Below are 24011 nucleotides of genomic sequence, written 5' to 3'. Positions count from 1 at the left end.
GAATACGAGGTAGAAAGAAATGGAGTGGACGGGGACCTGGAGAGTAGAAATGCTAGGCTGGGGGCTGGGGGCTCAGTGGTGAGCATTTGCCTTCTCAGGTTCAAAACCTACCCAGTTATAACTTGGGGATCGGTCAGCCATGAGGACTTATAGACGGCGGTAGGAGCAAGGAGTCAGATTGCTCTCTCTTTTTTCCCCCCCATTGAATGATTGGTTCACATCAACCATTTCCCCGGACCTCCTGAGCACAGGCCTTTTCTCTCCTGTGCGTGGATTCTCGGTGATTGGGAGCCGCGCTGAGCACCCATACACCCCGAATGAGCTGTGGACTCCATCCCCGGGCGCCTCTCCCCCCCCCCCCCCGCCTTCCCCATCCTGGAGGCTGAGGGGCCCCTGGCTCTCCAGGGCCTGTCTGAGCCACTGCAGTCTCTTCATCTCAGATTCAGTTCCCTTAGCAGCCCATCTCGTATCGCCAGTGCCCGGCCCAGCCAGCTGGCATCCACGTGGCCCACGCCCAGCCCAGCCAGGCCCTCTGTCTGTTCTTCTGTCCACTCCCTCTGGAGTGAAAATTCATGAAAATTCATGAGACTGTGCCTGTGTGCCTTAGAGCTTTGATGGGCCTGTCGCTAGCCCTTACCGCAGCATTCCAGCATCTGTAGAAGCCCAGCTCTCTTCAGATCTCCTCCCCCTCCTTCTCTCCTCCTCCTCGCTGTGGTCTCCCTCCCTCCCTCCCTCTGGTCTCAGCGAGTTCCTCTCCCCAGATCCCCCTGCACATCCCAGCTCCGCAGATGTTCACGCCCCTCATTTCAGGTCTCCACCCGTGGTGCTGTCTACAGGACCAGACTTGTTTCAAAGAGAAAGGCTAGACTTGAAGCCGCTCACACATGTGGACTCACAGACCTGGCCCTTTGACTTCTCAGAGCCCCCAGAGGCCTGTGAAACGGAGCTGCCTTGCAGTCCGCAGAGCACACTCCCACGATGCATTTAGAACATCCCAGGTGACAGAGAGAAAACTCCCACAATGCATTTAGAACATCCCAGGTAATGGAGGGAAAACTCCCACAATGCACTTAGAACATCCCAGGTGTTCTATAAACCAGACCCCTTTTCCCTTGTGTGCCCCAAGACTGGTTTGCATCATTAAGCTGGTATGGACGGAGTTCTTAGAACCATAGCTGGCTTGGGGCACACACGCAGGGAGGTTAATCTCTTTTTCTTATTAAGTTGAAGGGGCATCAGGCAGCGTTGATCAACTCTTCCCTGTCTGCTGGCCGTTCCCTCACTCCGATAATCACTGGGTGGAACTGGAAGTTCAAGAACGCCACGGGGGGGGGGGGGGTCACGGGGGGGGCTCAGCGGGGGGCAGGGGGCAGGAGGGGGGCCACAGCGGGACCTGGAGACCAAGGAGACGCGGCCAGAGGCCGACCACGGGCGCCCGGTGTGTGCATTTCCCAAAACCAGCTCCACCTCGGTTTTTAATCTCGCTAATGGCCAGTGCTCATTTGAGGTGTCATGCTGAAATAACTCTTTCAATAAAGGAGATGGATGCACTGGTCTCTCCCCTGCTCCTCTGCGTCGGCAGGGCCCGGTGTGGTGATGTATATCACCCTTTTATTTTAATTAAGCCTATAGCGGCCAGAGGCTCGCAGAGAACGTGCCAACGGAGAGCTCTGGCTGGCTGCGCCGGGTGTGAGCTCGGGGCTGGCGTGCTCCGTGTACCCGTGGGCCGTGTTCCTCGGCGGGAGGAGAGCTTCCGGAGCCCCACGCTCCTCTGCGTGCGAGGGTTCTGGAGATGTCGGCTGTTTGGGAACGCCAAAAGACGTGGCACCGAGAGTTTGTGCAAAGGTGGAGGCTGGCGGGAAGGGAGGATCAGAGCCGATCCGTTAGGGAGGGTCCCACATCTGTGTCAAGTGACAAGACTGCTACGGGTACAGATTTGGGGGAAAGAAAACATTAAAATACCAGGATTTTAAATCCGTCGCAGATTTGGGGTCTAAATGTTCATTGTGGTGCCTAAAGCCCCTATGCTTAGCCATTCCGGTCTGTGAGTCGGATATAAATGAATGGAGGAGTGATGGGGGGTTAAATCATGGGCGTGGAGGTTTATGGGGTGACATCAGGGCAGCCGGGGGGCTTAGCGCCTGGCGTGTCTGCGTCCTGTGTCCTTAAACGTAGAGGGACATGGACCTCGGTTCACCGTCCGGGTGAGATCGGGCACTGCCGTGCGGCAGCGTTCCCAGACACCGAGCACGGACCCAGAGCTTCTCAAGCAAGGTCCCTGAGCGGGCACTAGCAGGGGGAAGGCCCCACATTGTACGAAGACCACCAAGAAGTGTCTTCTTTTGTATGGTATTGGTCAGTGAAGGACCTATGCTAATGACCTGGGTAGCACTTTAAAACATATTATTATTATCATATTATTATTATTAATACCGCCAGGGAGGAAATGAAAGACCTAGGGGTATTTGAACTAGAAAGAAAAGGCCTCAGTGTGACTTTCTCCACATTAGGCAAGAGGAGTTTTTGGTGGTGGTGGTGGTGGTTCACTATAAAATTAGTGATGGCCTTCGCATTTTCAAACCGTGCTTTCCCTAGTCTCGCGGTCTGAAAGTCCCTCTCTCTCGCACAGGGGTGCGTTGTGGGACGTGTCCCCGCAAACTCGAACACAGACCGTGCTGTGTTTTCGTTTCCTGTGCTCTGCTCTGTTGATCGGTATGCCAGAACCCGATTCTTCAGTCGCAAATCACATGGCGTGGTGGGGTCACAGGGTCTGGAGGCCCCCCGGGTTTTCCGTTCAACACAAGGCGGTCAATCACTGGGACCGATTCCAGTCTTTCCCTCTGTGGCCAACGTCCCAGGAGCTAGCATGGCCAGCGGGCACGCGCACAGCACCTGAGCTCCCGGAGCTCGGACCCCGCGGGCGGAGCGTCGGCGGCTAGGGTGAGACCCTTCCATACCCCGTGTTACACACGGCCCGGAGGGAGGACTTTGGAGAAGGAGGTCAGTACATTCCCAGAGGGTTTTAAGAACAAGTGACACGGCCCCGTCTCAAGTCAGAGATCCTGGTCAGGAAAGGCCCTGGGAATATCCCAGAGATGGTGGTCGCTCGTGTCCTAGAGAAGAGCAGTCCCAGAGCCGACCGGTCACCCCGTGACTCCAGGGCCTGTGGCCTGTGTCCACCCACAGAGAGCTGACCGCTGCCCCCTGAGCTCAGCCAACAACAGGGCGAGGAGGCCACTGCCCCCCACCCTGGGGTGAGAAACCCTCTCTGTCCCCCATGTTGCAGGTGTCGAGTGACCACAGACAGCCAGCTTCTCCACCCACATCACCAGCCCCGGGATCTTCTCCCTCGGCCAGGGTGGGGACGTCCGGTAGGAATCTGCACACAGGCAGGGGGGCCCCTCCCGCTAGGCGTCCCTCCACACGCTGAATTGGGGGTGTCGGGGTGTCCCGTTCTTCCCTGCCTTCACCTGCCCGTGTGTGCTGTCTCCACATGTTTTTCTCTTCCCTTAATTCATTAGATACAGCACTACTGTTTATTCCTCCGGCTTCCCATGTGTCTGCTCCCATGTCTTTGAAGCACCAGGAGGTTGAGAAAGAGAGAAAAAGAGAGGGGGGCGGCAGGAGGATTTAACTCTCCAGGGCTAACCGGAGACTGTTTAAATTTGTAGAGGTGACTTTAGCCCTTTGTAGATCTTTCTCTAGATAGAAATGCATTTGTAATCAAAACGATCCTCCGTACCCCCTCGATCTCCAGGGTAGAGGAAGGAAGGACTTGGGGGAGAAGCCAGCAATTTGGTTCCCAGGTTGTTTGAAGCCAGTGTGTGTCCAGGGATTGAAGGTTGCCTTTGCTGTGAGCCAGGCCCTTCAGCCCGGGGCAGAGAGTGACACAGGGCTCTGGGAAGGGCTCCTTGGCCGTTCTACAGAGAACTTGGATTGAGCACCCCAGATCCTTCCAGAATGGAGGGGATGCATCTAGAGATAACGTGGACGGAGACGCAATGCCAGGTTTTGGGGGGTTCCCCTCTTTTTTGATGGGGAGACAAATGTTACAAGAGACCTCAGGCTTTGGGGAGGAGTCTGGTGGGGAGCCCCTGAGGCGGGGGGGGGGGGGGGGGAAGGGGAGGGAGCAGACAGGACTTCACACAGAGACTCGAAAAATAAAAATAACAGTGGCCGTGAGTGTGCGCCGCTCCTGGCTTGGGCTTGTGGCGGAAATGCTTCAGAATCTGGTACCGGTGAGGAAAGCAACTCAGGGCTCTGGCTGGGACAGACTCAGGAGATTTGTCACCCCTCCTTTTCCTCCAGAACACACACGCACAGCAGTGCAAGGAAAGGTTCTGTGTCCTGGCTGTAGTTCTGTCATGGCTGTGGTTCTATTTCATGGCTGTGGTTCTGTCATGGCTGTGGTTCTATTTCATGGCTGTGGTTCTGTCATGGCTGTGGTTCTGTCACGGCTGTGGTTCTGTGTCATGGCTGTGGTTCTGTGTCATGGCTGTGGTTCTGTGTCATGGCTGTGGTTCTGTCACGGCTGTGGTTCTGTCACGGCTGTGGTTCTGTGTCATGGCTGTGGTTCTGTGTCATGGCTGTGGTTCTGTGTCATGGCTGTGGTTCTGTCATGGCTGTGGTTCTGTCATGGCTGTGGTTCTGTGTCATGGCTGTGGTTCTGTGTCATGGCTGTGGTTCTGTGTCATGGCTGTGGTTCTGTCCTGGCTGTGGTTCTGTCACGGCTGTGGTTCTATTTCATGGCTGTGGTTCTGTCATGGCTGTGGTTCTGTCATGGCTGTGGTTCTGTGTCATGGCTGTGGTTCTGTGTCATGGCTGTGGTTCTGTCATGGCTGTGGTTCTGTGTCATGGCTGTGGTTCTGTGTCATGGCTGTGGTTCTGTGTCATGGCTGTGGTTCTGTCATGGCTGTGGTTCTGTGTCATGGCTGTGGTTCTGTGTCATGGCTGTGGTTCTGTGTCATGGCTGTGGTTCTGTGTCATGGCTGTGGTTCTGTCATGGCTGTGGTTCTGTCATGGCTGTGGTTCTGTGTCATGGCTGTGGTTCTGTCATGGCTGTGGTTCTGTGTCATGGCTGTGGTTCTGTGTCATGGCTGTGGTTCTGTGTCATGGCTGTGGTTCTGTGTCATGGCTGTGGTTCTGTGTCATGGCTGTGGTTCTGTCATGGCTGTGGTTCTGTCATGGCTATGGTTCTGTGTCATGGCTGTGGTTCTGTCATGGCTGTGGTTCTGTGTCATGGCTGTGGTTCTGTGTCATGGCTGTGGTTCTGTCATGGCTGTGGTTCTGTCATGGCTGTGGTTCTGTCATGGCTGTGGTTCTGTGTCATGGCTGTGGTTCTGTCATGGCTGTGGTTCTGTGTCATGGCTGTGGTTCTGTGTCCTGGCTGTGGTTCTGTGTCATGGCTGTGGTTCTGTCATGGCTGTGGTTCTGTGTCATGGCTGTGGTTCTGTCATGGCTGTGGTTCTGTGTCATGGCTGTGGTTCTGTGTCATGCCTGTGGTTCTGTGTCATGGCTGTGGTTCTGTGTCATGGCTGTGGTTCTGTCATGGCTGTGGTTCTGTGTCATGGCTGTGGTTCTGTGTCATGGCTGTGGTTCTGTCATGGCTGTGGTTCTGTGTCATGGCTGTGGTTCTGTGTCATGGCTCTGGTTCTGTCATGGCTGTGGTTCTGTCACGGCTGTGGTTCTGTCACGGCTGTGGTTCTGTGTCATGGCTGTGGTTCTGTGTCATGGCTGTGGTTCTGTCCTGGCTGTGGTTCTGTCACGGCTGTGGTTCTGTCTCGTGGCTGTGGTTCTGTGTCATGGCTGTGGTTCTGTCATGGCTGTGGTTCTGTGTCATGGCTGTGGTTCTGTGTCATGGCTGTGGTTCTGTGTCATGGCTGTGGTTCTGTGTCATGGCTGTGGTTCTGTCATGGCTGTGGTTCTGTCATGGCTATGGTTCTGTGTCATGGCTGTGGTTCTGTCATGGCTGTGGTTCTGTGTCATGGCTGTGGTTCTGTGTCATGGCTGTGGTTCTGTCATGGCTGTGGTTCTGTCATGGCTGTGGTTCTGTCATGGCTGTGGTTCTGTGTCATGGCTGTGGTTCTGTCATGGCTGTGGTTCTGTGTCATGGCTGTGGTTCTGTGTCCTGGCTGTGGTTCTGTGTCATGGCTGTGGTTCTGTCATGGCTGTGGTTCTGTGTCATGGCTGTGGTTCTGTCATGGCTGTGGTTCTGTGTCATGGCTGTGGTTCTGTGTCATGCCTGTGGTTCTGTGTCATGGCTGTGGTTCTGTGTCATGGCTGTGGTTCTGTCATGGCTGTGGTTCTGTGTCATGGCTGTGGTTCTGTGTCATGGCTGTGGTTCTGTCATGGCTGTGGTTCTGTGTCATGGCTGTGGTTCTGTGTCATGGCTCTGGTTCTGTCATGGCTGTGGTTCTGTCACGGCTGTGGTTCTGTCACGGCTGTGGTTCTGTGTCATGGCTGTGGTTCTGTGTCATGGCTGTGGTTCTGTGTCATGGCTGTGGTTCTGTCATGGCTGTGGTTCTGTGTCATGGCTGTGGTTCTGTGTCATGGCTGTGGTTCTGTGTCATGGCTGTGGTTCTGTCATGGCTGTGGTTCTGTGTCATGGCTGTGGTTCTGTATCATGGCTGTGGTACTGTGTCATGGCTGTGGTTCTGTCATGGCTGTGGTTCTGTCATGGCTGTGGTTCTGTTATGGCTCTTCTGTGTCATGGCTGTGGTTCTCACGGCTTTGGTTCTGGGCCTCATCTCGGTTCCAGAAGCAAAGCCCCCAGGCCAGCAGGGGTTATGAGTAGGGGGCCGTGGGAAACCATCCTGTGTTTCTCTAGACTCAGGCAGACAGTGCTCGCTCTGAGCGGGCACCCCGTGGACCTCAGGTGGGGTGTGGGTGTCGGAGTCTTCGGGGCTCGGTGACGGAAGGCTGGTGATGTTGGTGGAGCCGGCTCATGGCTGCGTGCCGTGGCTACTCAGCACCCATGGGAGGGGCGGCAGAGTGCCCATGGAGAAGTCCCGCGTCTGCCTCACCCCTGCAGCGGAACGCACCTCCATGCTGTCAGACGAGGGTGGCAGTGTCACCCGGCCGTGTGGAGGGAGGGGGGCCCAGAGGCAGGCAGAGAACCCGCCGCGGGTACTCCAGAGCTGCCCGGCCCCCTGCACAGCCCGCCCGGTCCCGCGTGAGCCCCCACCCCCAGGCTAGCGGGAAGCCCCGGGGAGGAGGGGGGAGGGAGACAAAAGGAGGAATGGAAAGGGGGCGGGGCTCCTCACGCTCGCCCAATGCATTATTTTTAAAAACCCTCTTTGTTAAGTGGCAGTGAGTTATGATCGAAATCAATAGAATTGATAATGTTTTCAATCTTGAAAGGTTAACTACACATTTGACACACTCTCCAATCTCCCAAGCAACTTGGCTTTTAAGACAAAAGAAAAAAAAGAAAAGAAAGAAAGAAAGAAAGGCAGGAAGGAAGAAAAAGATCCTCTGGGCAAGAAGCCTCCAATCCACTTAATTTAAGGCCATGCTTATGGCTGGTCACTGACCTTGAAATTCCATTAGCGCTAATGAAGGACGGGGCTGGAGACTCATCCAGCCTCATGTCCCGTAAGTGACGCTGTAGACACCGGGAGGGGCCTGTCCCTCGGTCCCTGCACCGAGCAGGGACATGGCTTCACCAGGGCCTGCCGCCCCGGCCCAGCTCTGACTGGCAGGGGCTGTATGGGAGGGGAGGACAGGAAAGACCATCAGAGTAAGAGCTGAAGGTACAGCGGCATTGGAATCCAGGCAGAATCTGCAGGATCCCCCAGCTCCCCAACATTCCTTCTGAAAGAACCCGAGAAACCAAAACAACATCCCCACATGCTCCTGTCTGAGATGTACCAGGGAGGGTTGTTTTGCCGACATCTTTTGCAGAAATCTTTTAAGCCTCAGATGCTGTGCTGCTTCCTTACGAACTAAAAAGTCCAGCCAGGCCTCACTCCAAGCAAACAGCGACATTCCTGAGAGCTGCTCCTCCATCCACACACCGAGCCCGGTGACCCAAAGTCCTGACAGTGGTTAAAGACAAATGACTATCAAAATCTGAAGATCAAGGTCAGAGGCCAGCCCGGGCAGGAAAGTCCATGAGATTCTTATCTCTACTTAACCAGCAGAAAACTGGCAGTGGAGCTGTGGCCAATTTTTTGCTTTGAGCAAAAAAATCTCAGGCTCTGAGTTCAAGCCCCATGACGGACCCTTCAAGGCGCCCCCCTCCCCCATTAGTATTTTTGGGTTTCCAGGCAACGCTCCGAGCTTTCCCAGCCGTGGGCCCACATTTCTATCCCAGCCCCTGGGAGGTGGGGGTTTCACAAATCCTCCCCTGCTGGGGAGCCTCAGATGGACCCACTATCCCTGAGTACTCAGCGAGTAACCCCACCTGCCTCACAAATAAGGAGACAAAAGTACAGGAGAGAGAGGAGAGAAGGGACCAGCTTTGGGTGGAAGAGCCACAGGACGGCAGCGTGGGGATTAGAAGCGCGGTCCCTTGTTACCCAGGGGACCGGTCTGTGTCCCTCTCTGGCTACCCAGGGCAGGCACGGCGGCGGGCAGAAGTTCATTCCGTTCACCATCCGCTCCGTGCGTTCTATACGCAGCTAACTGCCTCACGCGCTTGCTGCAGCCGTCTGAGATTAAATTTTCCTCAAACTCCGGGCAGACTAAGCCGGCCCCGGGAGCTCTCTACTTCTAGCCCCTCCCCTGCGGAGAAAATGAGGTGAACGGCACCACTTTGGAGATCCTCGGGGAATTATCCGTCAGAAGTGTAAGTGCATGTAACCCCTTTTGACCCAGCAATTCCACGGCTGGGAAATTCTCCCAACAGATTCACTGAAAATATTCCTGCCAGTGTCGGTGCCTGGAAGTTCATTGCCCCGCAGGATACTGCGGGATGTGGAAGGGCTGGTTTATGTCACCTCTGGAGAAAGGGAAGGTGTGTGGCCCACTACAGGAGTAGGGTAGAGTTACGCATTCTCATGACGGGCAGTGGGCAGCGATGGTGGAGCAAGGGACAGTGGACAGAGACACACATATATTCTATTATCCGTGCCTGTTTTAAATATCTGTGTGCCAGGATATGGAAGAGCGTTTTTATGAAAGATACTCACACACACACACACACACACACACACACACACACATCAACTTAAGATCTTTAGATCAGAGGTCAGAATGAAGAGGAAATAACCCCAGTTTTTGCTTTTCGTTCTATGTCTTGTTTTTAAGAAGAAACTTGTGGCTAAGTGTTAACTTTGTAAAACTAAACATATAAACCAGTGGGAATGACCAAATCAAGCAGCTGGATAGGAAGAGTATGACATTTCCCACCCGTATCTGTTGTAGCCACTGAACGAGACGGCCGTTCATAGTTCATAGTGCTCAAACCAGCAGCAAGCAGCAGTCCTATGGGTATCTGCTGAGCCCCGGAGAGGAGCCTAAACCTTTAGCCCAGGCAGCCGGAAGTAGAGGTGAGCAGTCAGAAGACTGCGGTTGAATTAGGGAGAAAAAAAAAAAAAAACAATAGACGTGAAATGACTCAGAGCTCCATCAGACGATCGGAAGGAAGCGTTCCCGGTCTCTGCATGGCTTAGAATGCAAAGTGGAGCTCTTCTGGGGACTGCTCGGGAAAGGGCCGGACCCTGGAGCCCAAGAGGCCAGGCAGGTAGACACGGAAAAGAAGAGAAAGCAGTTTGGGGGCGGGTGCGGGGAGGGAGACCAGGGCCAGGGAATTGAGAATGGCTGGTTCCGAGAGGAGCCTATGATCAAAGCCACCGGCCGAGCAAGAGGCTGAGCTTACAGTGACAGCATGACCACGTGCTGGAGCCAAGCCAGACTGTAGTTCCATCGTTGTAAGTGTGCAACGCACATCCTAGAGACATTATAGTGGTTAACGTGGAAGGCGCATTCTCGGGTCCGTTTGTTTGCAATATCAGAAATGAGTCTAAGCGAGGACGAGAAGACAGAGACAGGAAGAAAGGCACAGGGAGGCACGGGCGTCCGGGACCACATCTTCCAGTCCTGGACCTGAGCCCTGCCTTGGTGTGTGTTTGGAGGCTTCCCCGGCCCTGGCAGTCTTTCTCCTTGCCTGTCACTGGGGAGTACTTCCTTGTCTTGAGGACGGAGGTAGGATGAGGATCACTGTCCGAGAGGAGGCGGGGTTTAAGCCGCAGGGTATCAGCGTGCATCTCCTAACACGTACGGGACAGGAGGACAGTTTCCCGTGGATAACAGTGATGCCGGCAGAGGAGAAGAGGCACCACGGCCAACTGCGCACACGTGTCACATCGCACGTGGCGTGCATGTGTCTAATGACCCGTTTGCATGTGTGTATCTAATTTGCACGTTGTACACACCTATCAAATTATACGTTGCACGCATACGCGCAGTCACACATTGTATTCCTGTATCTTATTGCACATCAAATCTATATGTATTGAATTACACCTGTTGTGCATGTATCCAATTGTACATGCCATGCACATACCAGATTACACATCACCTGCGTGTATCAAATTGCACGTTACATACGTGCATCAAATTGCACATTGCATGTGTGAATTGAATTGCAAGACCATGCTTCATCAGTAAGTACAATATTAAATGCGAAGAGAAGATGGAAGTTTAAGGTTGATGGTGAGGTGCTCTGCCAGCATTTGTCTGGGACATCTAGGTTTTCTTTTGGCCAATTTCAAGTCACCATTGCATTGGCTTCATCTCCCAGACTCGCTAAGATCCGCAAGAAAACAGCTCCTCCCAAAAAAAAAGGCGGCCAGATCTGCAGGGCTCAGGACGCTGGCTCTCCCCACTCTCTCTCTCCGGGACTGGAATTCTTCAGAAAGGTCGCCCGGTGGGAGTTGACTTCATACCACCAAGGAGGATGAACAGATTTCCCAGGTGTGAACATGCGTGGAACCATTTCCTGAGCAGACTCTGCAAATGCCAGGTTTAATCAGAAACTCTTCATGGAGAGCAGCCTTGCTGGTACACAAGTCCCGGGGAGTAAGTTCAGATCCGCGGTGCAGCTTTTCTCCACCGGTCCTGTCTGGCGTGGATTCAGACAGCACCGAGAATGAGACCAAGACAGAGCGCCCCTTCCCCCCCCAGCTACCTGCCCCCCCCCAGCTCTCTCCCAGACAGCGCTGTGGCCTAACACCCACATGTGTGCTACAGAGCTGTCCTTCACACGTGTGTACCGATCGCTTGGTTTTCACTAACACGCACAGATGAGAATCTGGGCTGGAAGGCCGGCCGGCCCGCCCGCTTTCTTCTAGAGGAGCCGTTCGGATTCCATCACGGCTTCCTCTGCTTCAGTCTTTGTGCCAGACACCGGACCAGATTCCCCGTGTCCAGGGTCGAGGATTTTCCTGGGGCCTTGTTTTGCTTTCGCAGAGGAAGGGAAAGGGCTGTGCCTTTTCTCCATAGCCTGGTGGAGAAGACGCGCACGTGCCACAATGAGCGTGAGCTGTGCTTTCAAGAGTCCTGGTTCATGAGGCCGTGCAGGCCGCGTGTGCAGATTGCTTGTCCTGAGCAGCACACTTGTTCCGTGGGCCGGGGGGACAGGGGGTTGAAGACATGCAAATTGCACACGTGAGCTTAGGGGAATTCATGGACGGTGCAGGAACACGCGTGCAGGTGTGCCGGCGTGCGTGCATAGTGATGCAAATGCCTGTGCGGGTTTGCAGACACAGAACGCCTTTCAGCAGCCCCGGTGAGCTACTGTCGCATAGGCCGCGCTCCGTCAGATACTCGGGTTTGAAGATGCCGGCTCTGTGGCTTCCGTGTCCCCTCCGGCCTTTGGGTTTTCAGGCGTGTGTGTGTAAACTGTCGGACTGCGCCACCATTCCCCACCCCACCCCCCACCACTGTGGTCACCTGACTGCAGCAAAGAGGACCGTGTGCAAAGAGGAATGCGGTACATTTGTATCCGGTGCTGGCGGTGGTTTGGATGGTATAGATGATACAAAAGGAAGGTGGGCTGGCTTCTTCGAGGGCAGTGTCTGGGTGGTAAAGCACCCAGCCCGGAAATCAGCGTCTGTAGCCGGGAGCCAAGGAGCACAGGGATTCTCGAAACTCCAGGCCAGGGATTCCCACAGAAACGCCTTATAGTGAAGTACTTGCGTGGAATGGGCAGGTGGAATACAGTCGCTTCTCTGCAGAGCCAACAGCAGCCACGCCAGCCTGATGGGAGGTGACAGGGGACCCGCCGGGGACCTGTGCCAAGGTCGCAGAGGGGGGGGCTTCCCCAGGGGGCAGGCACCACGGGGCCGTGCGCCGGAGGAGATAGGGCCCAAACGGATGGATGTGGAGACGTTTCCAGAGAAGCCTCCAGCCCCGGTGTGTCCGTGGATTTTCTGGTGGTGAAATATTGTCCCGGATATTACCAAATTTTTTTTTAATGTGGAAACTAAAATAAATGGCAGTTTGCAAAGAGAGCACCCAAAGAAGGCCGGGTTGGGGCGGGGGGGGGGGAACACTGTCCCCAGCGTCCACCCAGGGGTGACAGCCATCAGGGCGGGGTCCCCGGAGGAATTGGGGGGCACAGGAAGAGATGCGGCCCGTGGGGAGATGGCTGAGGGCCTCGGCGGTCTCTCGGGGGACGCGTCTTCGGCTCTGTCCACCCTGCGAGCCTCGCGGCCCGGGGACGGGCGGGCTGAGGCGTTGCACCGGGCTTCGTTACCCACTCGGGTTTGTTGCTGTTGCTGTTGTTTAATATTTGAACACGAGGAGGATCTGCAGGAAGCGGGTTTTCTGGTCTTCGGGTTCCCTTGCGGTTAGCGCGGCTCCTTGCACAGTTGGTCACGCTCCTCCTGTGCCCTTCCCCCCACCCGTGACCCTTGTTAGAAGCCCCGCGGGGTCACCTTCCAGCCATCGGTGCAGAACACCACGTCCAGCACTCCACGCTGGGTCTGGGACGCGGAGACGCTGTCATTCATTCAGGCTCTCCTGCATCTCACGCCCTCCTCCTCCTCCTCCTCCTCTGAACAGGCAAGTCGTTCCCGCAGCCCGGGTGATGTCATCGGGGCTGGAACGCAGCCCCAGCCCAGCCGAGCAGAGCCCAGTCTCAGGTCACCCATCCCACTGTCCTGCGGGCAGACGGGAACGGGTCGGGCAAGGGTGCGGGAAGGTCGGAGCCCTGGGTGACCGCTGCATCCCGGACACCCGGGACAGGTCCCCGTGTCCGCCTGGGCTACGGCGCAGCTGCTTTGTGATCTGAGGCTAGATGGGAAAAGAAGAACGTGAGACAAAACCTGGCCTTCTGTCCGTCTGCCTGTCTCTCCTGTGTGTGTGTGTGTGTGTGTGTGTGTGTACACACATAGCTTATCCATAGGAGAAAGGCTGAACGAAACAAGCAAAATATGTACAAAAATAGTTATTTTGAATGGAAAGAAAATTCTGGCTGGGGGGAGGGTATGTTCACGTGTTTTCCAACATGCCTTTACCCAGTGGGCACTGCTTTAAGAAATAACCGGAAAATATGCTGTGCTGTGCTGCGGACAGCCCTGCGGGGAGGGGCAGCACCCCTCTGCGGTCCCCCGTGGGTATCTGCCCCCCCGCCCTGCTGTCCTCTGAGCTACCTGAGCAGAAGCTGTGCTGTTCACTTCTGTTCCCTGTTTTCTAACTAACACCGTGTCTGCCATGCATTGGGTGCTGGCTGGATCATGGGCAGGAGAGTGGGTGGATGGATGGACGGACGACAGACAGACGGTTAAAGAACTTTTACATTTTCCCAACCCGAAGAAATGATCCTGTGTGAGGGCTGGCGGATGTGTGAGCTGTCCTGGTTTGATCCCTACACCTTGTGTGTTCCCCTACCAAATGTACCCGCAGAGACGCTGCGGGTGGGCAGAGCGCGGGAAGGACTGTGCGTTCACGCAGACGGGCCTGTGGCAAAGAGGCGGGGAAGAGAGAAGGGATAGTCAGGAGGCTGAGATCTGAGGATGGCGGTTCAAAGCCAGCCTGGGCGGTTCAGTTCCGTGAGACTCTAATCTCCAGTTAAGCACCGGAAGAAGCGGTAGAGGGCTAGCCTCAAACGAAAGAGCTGAGGGACAGCGCCCAACTTCTGAGCTCAAGCCCCACGGGGGGGGGGGGGGGGGTGGATATAGACGCTCCAGCAGCCACAGAGCCGCCAGGTGCTACACGCTACACGAGACCCCAGCCCAGCCCTGCCTGTGTGACTCGGAGCCTTCTCTCTCACCTGTGTTCTTATCTGACCCCGAACCCGGGCCATGCCGCCCTGCTCCGGTTCTCCATCCACCCGGCCCTCCCTGCGACCGGCCCCAGGGGCTCAGCCCTTCCGGCCTCATGCTTTGCCCCCAGGCCTGTCCCCGGGCGGAAGTCCTCTGGGTGCTGCTTTGTTCTGCGGTACCAGCACTCGAACTCAGAGGTGGCAGGCTGGCGTGGCACCATGCAAACCTCACCTCCGGCTCCTCTTGCTTATTTGTTCTTAGAGACCTAGGCTCTGCGTGCATACGGAAAGGTTAGGACTGACTTAGAAAAGCTTGGGGAGGGGAGGAGGAGGAGGAGAATGAAGAAGAGGAGAAGGAGGGGGGAGGAGGAGGAAGAGGAAGAGGAGGAGGGGGGAGGAGGAGGAAGAGGAAGAGGAGGAGGAGGAGGAAAAGGAAAAGCAGGAGTCTTTACTTGCCTTGCCTCACCATTTGGTTAGGGAAAAAAAAATGTGCTTTTGCTTGGGATGAAAGGTTTTGCCTCTGTGTGTGTGTGTGTGTGTGTGTGTGTATGTATGTGTGTGTCGGGGATTGAACCCAAAGCCCAGTGCATGCCGGACAAGCGCTGTACCCCCCACCCACCCCGCCAGCCCCCTCCCAGGCCCACTGAGTCACTGTCCCCCCCCCCCCGGCCCGTGAGCCCCTGCCTGGCTGTCTGTGGGGTTGTCCTTTGTGTGTTCTCCGGGGGACCTCCTTGCGGACTGTTAGAGGACAAACTGAGGACCGGAGGAGAGCGATGGCGTTGGCACGTTCAGCGGTGGCTGGGCGGGTGTCTCAGGAAAGTTGATTAGGAGGATTAGAATTGAAGGATTAAAAGACTTCAAAAAAAAAGCCAGGCCATTCCTCGGCCCATTACTTTATAGACATTCTCTGAAGTCAGGGGGAGGGAGGGCGGGAGGGAGGGAACGGGAACTGGCCTGCGTTCAGAACGTCAATTACGTCTTTTTTAAATTCCCTTTTCACAATTTATTTGACATTTTGAACGGTGGCCAAAAAAGCTATTATAACCATAAAACATATTCATCGGGATAAATCTCATTAGCCGAGCGATTTAATTAAGGTATTGGCATGCTTAATTGATAACGAGTATGCCAAGACCATTTTCGGGTCTCATTTCCATATGCTCCCCGCTTGGAGAGATGCGAGGAGCTGGATCTTTAAATAAAAGGAAGAAGCGGGGGAGGAACCCTCCCTCCATAAAAATGCTCTAGATTCACGTCCCGGGGGACGGCTTCCCGCCTCTCTCCTTGACTTCCAGCAAGCCCCTGCCCGGCTCCACGCGGTGACGCACGGGCCTGAGTGCCTGTCAGGCCCCGGTGATCAATAGGAGAATATTTATATTAATAAAGCACCAAGTTAATTAAATAAAACGGCCCTCTGGGTAAACTTAAGATACTTGGCGGGGGGAGGGGGTGGATGGAAATCGATACGTCCAACATTTGAGCATTAAGGATGTGTCTCGGAGTCCTGTGGGGCTTTGAGGGGAAAAAAGGAAGAGGAGGAAAGGAAAAGAAAACTGGCTTTGTGATGTGAAAAGTTTGAGCCGCCACGCTCCACCTTGGGCCTCACCTTGGACCTCACCTTGGGCCTCGGAAGGCAGGGACCGTGACAGGCATGGGAGAGCACCCCTTCCATCCAGGGAGCACCGATCTTATCCTGGGGAGCAGCTTCCTGTCCACAGAGCTCCGTAAACTCCCATGCCAGCGCCCCCTGTTTATTCTACATTGCTCACAAGTCAGGCAGGGCGTAAAACAATCATCACACCGTTTTTAAGCTAGTCAACACACACATACACTCATACGCGCACAGTGCTGGGACTAGGGCTTGAACTCAGGACCTGGGCACTGTCTGTTAGCTTTTTCTCTGAAGGCTGGCACTCTACCACCTGAGCCACACCTCCACTCCCGGCTTTTTGCTGGTCAAGTGAAGACAAGAGCCTGTCGGCTTTGTCTCCCCCTCAGATCTCAGACTCCTGAGTCTCGGCACCTAACTCAACGTATATATTTGAAGTCAGGATCGGAACTGGTGCTTAGCTGAAGCGTGCGCCCACAGACGCGCTGTTACACTGGGGATGCTCGCGGCTGGCTGGGAAGCGCCTGCCGAGTCAGCCTCCCGCAAGCCTGCAGGGTCCTGGCAGGTGGCTTTTTTGGTAAACAAAGTCACATTAAACTGTTGCCCGAGGACGAGGCCAGGCTCCCCTCAGAGAAGGGGCCTCCTGGCAGGTTTGCCTCTGCCTCTCTTCTGGGAAACGCTCTCTTCTGGGAAGCGTGGGAAAGAGGCTGCATCATGGATAACCTCAGCCTCCTGGCTCCACACAGAAGCCCAGCCCCCGCTTCTCAGCTCCTCCCCCTTGGGTCCCCCTCCATCTGTGGGATGCTCTGCCCTGACCCCCCATCCATCCACGTGGGGTGGGGGGAATGAACCCCGGCCTAGTGCGCTCCGCTCCAGAAGGGGTCCCGGCCCCGCCTCATCCCTTCCAGCACCGGCCCATCCGAGTCTCCTGATTGCAAACGCTTTCTTGGCGTGGGACTGTCTCCGGATGCGGACCATCTCTCCAGGACAGATGACGAGAGACAAGGACGCGTCTCCAATTCATCGGCAAATGCCCGGCTCCCGCTCTCGGGCCCGGCCCAGGATCGATCTCCATAAAGCTACTTCTGGAGATGAACTCACCCACCCTCCCTGGGCCTTTCTCCTGTCCAGCGTCCAGCCTATATCAGCCTGGCCTCCGGGCTCCAGATTGACAATGTCGGCTCCCACAATCAAATTAGGGGGGAAAGCCTGGAGGAGGGGGAGGGAGGAGGGGCAGTGTGCAGCATCGGGGGAGGGGGGAAGGAGGAGGAGGAGGTCATTGGCTGGGACATCTCTGGCCCAGGCCATGTCCCTGGATCCCTGTGTCACCAATGGCTTCCCACTCCCCTGGGCCCTTCAGTGGCTTCCACAATACAGACAGAGCACACCTCTCTCTCTCTCTCTCTCTCTCTCTCTCTCTCTCTCTCTCTCCCCCCCTCCCTCTCCCTCCCTCCCTCCCTCTCTCTCTCTCTCTCTCTCTCTCTCTCTCTCTCTGCTCCTCACCACCCTGCCCCCAGACCCGGCCTTCACCTCTACCACCCAGGTTTCCCCTGGGGTGGGACTTGGGCATCCAAGGCTGTGGGGTGCTGGGCGCGTGAGCCCCATTCATGTCCCACGAAGCGTGGCTTCTCCTTCCTGCGTGGGCGGGAGGGGTTTACAAATCCCTGCTGTCCTCCGTCCCCCCTTGGCCCTCACCCTGAAGACGCTGAGCCTGCTCCAGGGCAGACGTGACCCGTGAACACCACACCCCACGTGGCACTAACCTGAACGGCTGCTTATCCGCCTGCATGGGGTCCTAAAACTCGACCAGAGCATGGATGCCAGGGCCCATCTTGATGATGATGACGATGATGATGATGATGATGACGATGATGATGACACTGATGATGATGATGACGACGATGATGACAATGATGACAATGATGACGATGATGATGATGACGATGATGATGATGACGACGATGATGACGATGATGATGATGACGACGATGATGACGATGATGATGATGATGACGATGATGATGATGATGATGACAATGATGACGATGATGATGACGATGATGACGATGATGATGATGACGACGATGATGATGATGATGACAATGATGATGACGATGATGATGATGATGATGATGACGACGATGATGATGATGATGACAATGATGACGATGATGATGACAATGATGATGATGACGATGATGATGATGACAATGAGATGACGCTGATGGCGATGATGATGACAATGATGATGACAATGATGATGACGATGATGATGATGATGATGATGATGATGATGATGACGATGATGATGATGACGACGATGATGATGATGATGATGACGATGATGACGATGATGACGATGATGATGATGACGATGATGACGATGATGATGATGACGACGATGATGATGATGATGATGACAGTGATGATGATGATGATGATGACGGTGATGATGATGACAATGATGACAATGATGACGATGATGATGACGTAGGCTCTGAGCTGCTCTGTGGCGGTCTACCCTTACGTCCACTCTTTATGCCACCCTGATTGTCTCAGATTCCACCCACCCAACAAAGCACAGGCTTCGCCCTCCCAAGTCCCAGGGGTTCCCACAGCCCACCTTCCCCTTTTCCCTACTTATTCTTCTCTCTTAAAGCCGGAAGGCTGCGGACCCTGGGCCGCACGAGGAGTGAGAACCGTTTAGACGCACCCTCCTTCCCGTTAGCGAAGTCCCTGGCTCCGCGTGGCTCTGTGTCTGTGAATGTAATTGGGGAGGGGGGATTCTTTTTGTCTGGGCTCATCGAGAGCGTGAATTCCGGGAGGAGGGCAGGCCTCAGCGCCGCTGTGTCTGCACGTTTGGCGTGCAGCACACAGTAGGAGCTTGCGTCCCACACACAGCACACAGTAGGAGCTTGCCTCGTCTTTGGGAAACAGACGTGAGCTGAGGTCAGATCTGTGGGGGCGGGGGGGGCAGGGCGGGTGGATGAGCCGTCCGGCTGTTTCCGGTGAGTTCTAGCCGGTCCACCCCTCCATCCGGCCACATCTTCACCTCCAGGAGCAAGCAGAGAAAGGTCTCCCAGCCCATGGGGCGGTGGGGAAGCCATCTTGCCCCCGTGGATGCTCGGGTCCCGTGGCCTCCCCCCCAGTTGGTGAAGCCATCTGTGATGCAGGGTGCTCATCCTGGCCTGGCGCCGGGCTGGAGCACAGCGTCCCTAGGCTGGGACACAGGCTGGGCTCATTGGGTTTTGACAGCAGCCCACCTGCAAACACAGAATCTTGCTCGTTATGATAAATTGCCTGTGGAAGAGGTTTGCCGATGGAGATCCATCTCCCCCGCCAAGTCCGCTCGGCAAAGTCCTCAGGGAGCACTGCCTCTCCCTGAGTTCCTACAGACAGAGTGGGGGACCCAGGGGCTGGGCAGGGAATGGGGGGGTAAAGGGTTGTGGTTACATGGGGGGGGGTGCTGACATACTGGATTTGTGGATTATGCAACCGAAATCTTTTAATCCCTAAGTGAGCTCTGATTGATAGTCGTTGGCCATTGGGCAGATTTACACACACACACACACACACACACACACACACACACACACACACACTTAGGCAAACAGGAACATGAACATCTATCCCCACCAGCCTTGCAGAACAAGGCAGTTACCCGCCCCCTGGTCCACGGCTCCACGTCCCCCATTTTGCAGGGACTAACTGAGAGTCGGTGGATTTGGGGCGGTTGTGTATTTCTTTATGTTTTTAGAAGGGTGCCGTTGAGCCAGGCATCAGTGGCTCCTGCCCATCATCCTAGCTACTCAGGAGGCTGAGATCTGAGGATGGTGGTTTGAAGCCGGCTGGGGGAAGGAAAGTCCCTGAGACTCTCATCTCCAATTGATCACAGAAAAATCTGGAAGTGGCACCATGGCTCAAGTGGTAGAGCACTCGCTTTGAGCAAAAAAAAAAAAAAAAAAAAAAATAGCTCAGGAACGGCACCCAGGCCCAGAGTTCAAGCCCCAGGACCGGCAAAGTGAATAAATAAGACTGTAAAACATCAGAGGGCGGCGTGACTGGTTTGGATGCGTGGGGTGGAGGAAGAGTGGTAGGAAGGCGTGTACACCCATCCGGGGCCAGGTGGAGCCGGTCTCATTGTCTTTTCCTCGGCGCACGGGCTCCCTGGGTGACCTCTGCTCCCTGGGGTCGCCTGCCTGTGCCTCTTTGTTTGAGAGTGATGTTTTAATCTGCTGGGAATGGGATGGTGCGGAGCTGCCCTCCCCCAGCTGCTGGGAGGGAGTGCGGGGGGGGGGGGGGGGGGGGGGGGAGGACACTGCCTTCATCCCAGCAGTGTGCGGACGTCACCGAGACCCAAAGCTAACGTGTCCCAACTGGGGGCGTCTTTATCAGTCTATCCTTGGCGGATGCCGGCTCCTCTCGGATGGTCTTGAACCGAGAGCCGTCGGCAGCAGGGCTACAAAGCCCGCGCCCTCAGAGATGAGCTCTCCCCAGGGGTTTCCTGGGCCAAGGTCGAGACTTTCCCCGCCTGTACCTCATTCCCCTTCCTCCTCCTGGGGTCCTCCCTTGCTGGCCCTGCTGGGAGGACTTCATGCATCAGCCGCTCAGCCTCGGGGTCCTTGGGCTCCCCGTCTGCTTCCGGGACACCCCCAGTGGGGTCAGACCGTACTCCCGAATTAACCCCCTGCTCCCGCCCCGTCCAGAGCCACCGGGGGACGGAGTCCAGGAGCCGCCCCGCAGGTGACCGGTGGGGGGGGCCTCAGCACCGCCTCTGACCGGGAAGATCGCGTGTCACGCTGGCGTGTTGGAGTCTCTGCCTAGCGTGAGCGAGCTCGGGGCCCGGGCCGGCGTGAACGGGCGTTTTCAGCCAGGGGAACGCGGCGTCCGCCAGGAGCCTCTCCCCCGAAGTCAGATCAACCCTCACATGTGCTGCGTGGTGTCCCCTGGTCTCCCCGCATCTGATGAGGCCCGTGGGGTCCACGCCGTCACTGCAGAGACAGGGAGGCTGAGGCTGTGAGGGATTCCCACGGCTCCTGGATCGCTCTACCCCCTTCACAGATGAGACCTCCACACGCACACACACACACACAAGTTTCTGGAAGCTTCCAAATCCCACCTGGGATCAGCCAGGCCACCAGTAGCTCACACTTGCAATCCTAGCTACTCGAGATCTGAGGATCACAGGTCAGGGCCAGCCAGCGCAGGAAAGTCCGTGAGACTCTTATCTCCAAGTAAGCGCCTAAAACGTCAGAAGTGGTTCATGTGGTAGAGGGCCAGCCTTGAGCCAAAAAGCTCAGGGACAGCTCCTGGGCCCTGAGTTCAAGCCCCAGGACTGGCACACGCACACACACACACACACACACACACACACACACACACACACACCCATGCTGCCACTTTGTACAGGCAGGATTTCCTGTCCGTGTGCTGTAACAGGCCTCTGTCTGAGGAAGCCCAGGAATCACTGCCGAGTCTCTCCGGGAGAGTCTCTCCGGGAGCCACACAACCTCTCCGTGCATTTATCATCTGCTGGCAGGCAGATGAAGCAATCATAAATTTGCAAAGAAAGTTAATCTGTGTCCAAAGCATTTTAGTAAATTAAAAAGGTTGGGGGACGGGCGGGCGGGAAGGGGTACGCATCCGTCCCTGCCAGCTCCCGTTTGACTTACTGTCTCCTTAATAAGTCCGCTTTGCTCCTGTGTTTGGGGATGGAATAATCGGGCGGTTAATCATTTTCCGGAAGCTGAGAGATGCACTTTCGCTAATGCACTTCTCTTTTCGCTTTACGGCCCTAATTATTTAGAAAGTTCTCCTAACCCGGAGCCCCGTTCCCCAGCCAAGACGCCGCTCCAGCCGCCAGCTCATCCCTCCCCGCCCCGGAACCCGACGCGCCCTGCACCCCCAAAACTACCCCAACCCCTTGCTTCTCTTTCCGGTCACAACTGCTTTCTCTGGGTGGTCTTTGGGGTGTTTCTGGGGATCCGGGGCTCCTTTCCAACCCCTCATAAAGCTGACGGTTCTGAGTCTCCCTCCCGCTTTTGCTCATCCACCACCATTTGATTCCAGAGCTTATCTGCCCGAGCAGCCAAAGATAACAGCGCAGCCCGGCCTGGCTGGGGCTGCGGGACAGGGGCTGGGGGCCGGCCCTTTCTCCGGAGGCCAGTGGAGAGCGGCCCCGTGGCCCGAGACACGGCCTGACCCTCATGTCACTGTTCACAGCTCGACTCCCGGTGGGATCCAGGCTCATGAATCAGGCCACTCACTCACCCAGGCTTCAGACAGGGGGACCTAGATTCGGGTGGCGTGCACCCAGTTATTCAGACCCAGAAACCCCAGGACTCACGGCATCTGCCCCAAGCTAACACGGCAGCGGGGGGGGGGGGGTGGTGCAATCGGTGCTGAGGCCAGGCTTGAACTCAGGGCCTGGGCGCTGCCCCCGAGCTGCTTTTGGTCAAGGCTAGGCTCTGCCACTTGGGCCACAGCGCCACTTCTGGGTTTTTTTTGTGGTTGATTGGAGACAAGAGTCTCTCAGACTTTCCTGCCCGGGCTGGCCTTGACCCGAGATCCTCAGATCTCAGCCTCCTGAGTAGCTGGGATGGCAGGTGTTTTACACACACACACACACACACACACATTCATTTTATCTCCAATGCTGGTGTGCTGGCAGGGGCTTGGTTCTTCTATCTTGGTGCCGGTGTTTTCTGTGTGTTTTTAGGAAGCCCGCTGCAGGCGTGTGTAAGTGTGTATTGATGTGTAATGGATGTGTGTGCGGTGTACACGCCACGCTCTCCTCACGCTCTCCCAGCCGCAGCTGCACAGACCCCGCCCGAGGCTGCTCCCGGGGTCTCCGGGGTCCCCGGGGGCTTCTGGGGGGGCCTCACTGAGGACAGTAGGTTCCGGCTGACTGTATATGTGCTGTCCCAGAAAGCAGGCCACAAGCCGTCTGGCTCTGGGGAGAGCGAGGGAGGACGGGGGGGGGGGGGGGCAGACGTGGCTTGGGCCGGCTGTGGCCCCCTCGGTCCCTTCCCTCCCTCAGAGCAATGCTGGGGTGCCTGCGGGGCGGGGGTCCCGGGGTCTTCCCCCGGAGGTGGCAGGACCCCGAGAAGCAGGTGCAGTGTATGTGACAATAACCCAGAGCTTGAGTGGAGGCCGGGGGGCGAGGGGCCCCCCGCGTGCGGGCTCCCGGGGCTCCCGGCGGCGGCCGCTCCCGCCTGGTGACCCGTCCAGCCCAGGGGTCAGAGGAGCAGCGCGAGGGCTCCTCACAGCGCGTGCACACACACACACGCACACACACACACACACAGGGGTTTTGTTATCTTAATGAGATGCGAGCACGGCAGATCTAACCGCCTCTCCTCTCCTCTTCTTCTCTCCAGAGACCTGAGCGAGAACCAGATCCAGGGCATTCCCCGGAAGGCGTTCAGGGGCATCGCGGACGTGAAGAACCTGTGAGTGCCGGGCTGCCCCGGCCGGGGCCGTGGGGCCGGGTGGGAGGGATGGGGGGCGGGGGGGTTCAGGGCGGCTGCCCGGAGCCCCGCTTCTCCAAGCGGTCAGTCCTAGGCCAAGGCCTGACACAGAGGCCGCAGGGTGGGGGGCTGGCGGAGGTGTCGGGCGCCGGGAAGAAAGCGAGGGCCTGATGGGTCGCAAGACCTGAATGAGTAGAGCCTGGGCGAAGATGGTGGTGGTGATGATGATGATGGTGACGTCACTATCATAAACATGTCCAGCCTGACCCCCCCCCCCGAGAACCCTGGGGCCTGTGCTCCAGAAATGCAGCCGGACCCCCGACTTCCACGACCGAAGACGGGTTGGTTCTTCACTTTTTATTTTAAGTCACTGTTGATGGGCAGGGAGCGCGTGCGCGCGCGCGCACACACACACACACACACACACACACACACACACACACACACACACACCGGGACGCCGGGCCAGGACCTTGGTCCTTATCTCTGAGATCCGAGCTGTGTGTGCCCTCATAACGTGTGTGTGCACACACATGTGAGGACAGAGAGACAGACAGACAGATGGACAGAGACACTGACAGAGAAGCAGGAGACAGAGACAGCCCAGAAAGGAAGCCGGGAAAGCGATGACAGGGACACAGAATGGACACAAGCACAAAGCCGGTGTGGGTTGTTTTGAGAGGTGCCCCGAGGTCTCTGCCACCCCGCAGGACGGGGCCCGCAG

The 24011-nt window shown here is 56.3% G+C and overlaps 1 protein-coding gene across 1 annotated transcript in view; it reads left to right on the top strand.

The window, feature by feature from the left end:
* Slit3 (slit guidance ligand 3) overlaps nt 1–24011 on the top strand; it is a 252676-nt gene that overhangs the window by 146785 nt on the left and 81880 nt on the right. Inside the window, exon 5 of the mRNA XM_042670215.1 lies at nt 23198–23269. Within this exon, the coding sequence (XP_042526149.1) occupies nt 23198–23269 (72 nt within the window). The remainder of the gene's footprint in view (nt 1–23197; nt 23270–24011) is intronic.

The sequence above is a fragment of the Dipodomys spectabilis genome, unplaced genomic scaffold (genome assembly GCF_019054845.1).
Source record: "Dipodomys spectabilis isolate Male_0828 unplaced genomic scaffold, ASM1905484v1 ptg000528l, whole genome shotgun sequence".
Taxonomy (NCBI): domain Eukaryota; kingdom Metazoa; phylum Chordata; class Mammalia; order Rodentia; family Heteromyidae; genus Dipodomys; species Dipodomys spectabilis.
This window is presented reverse-complemented; position numbering and strand designations above follow the sequence as displayed.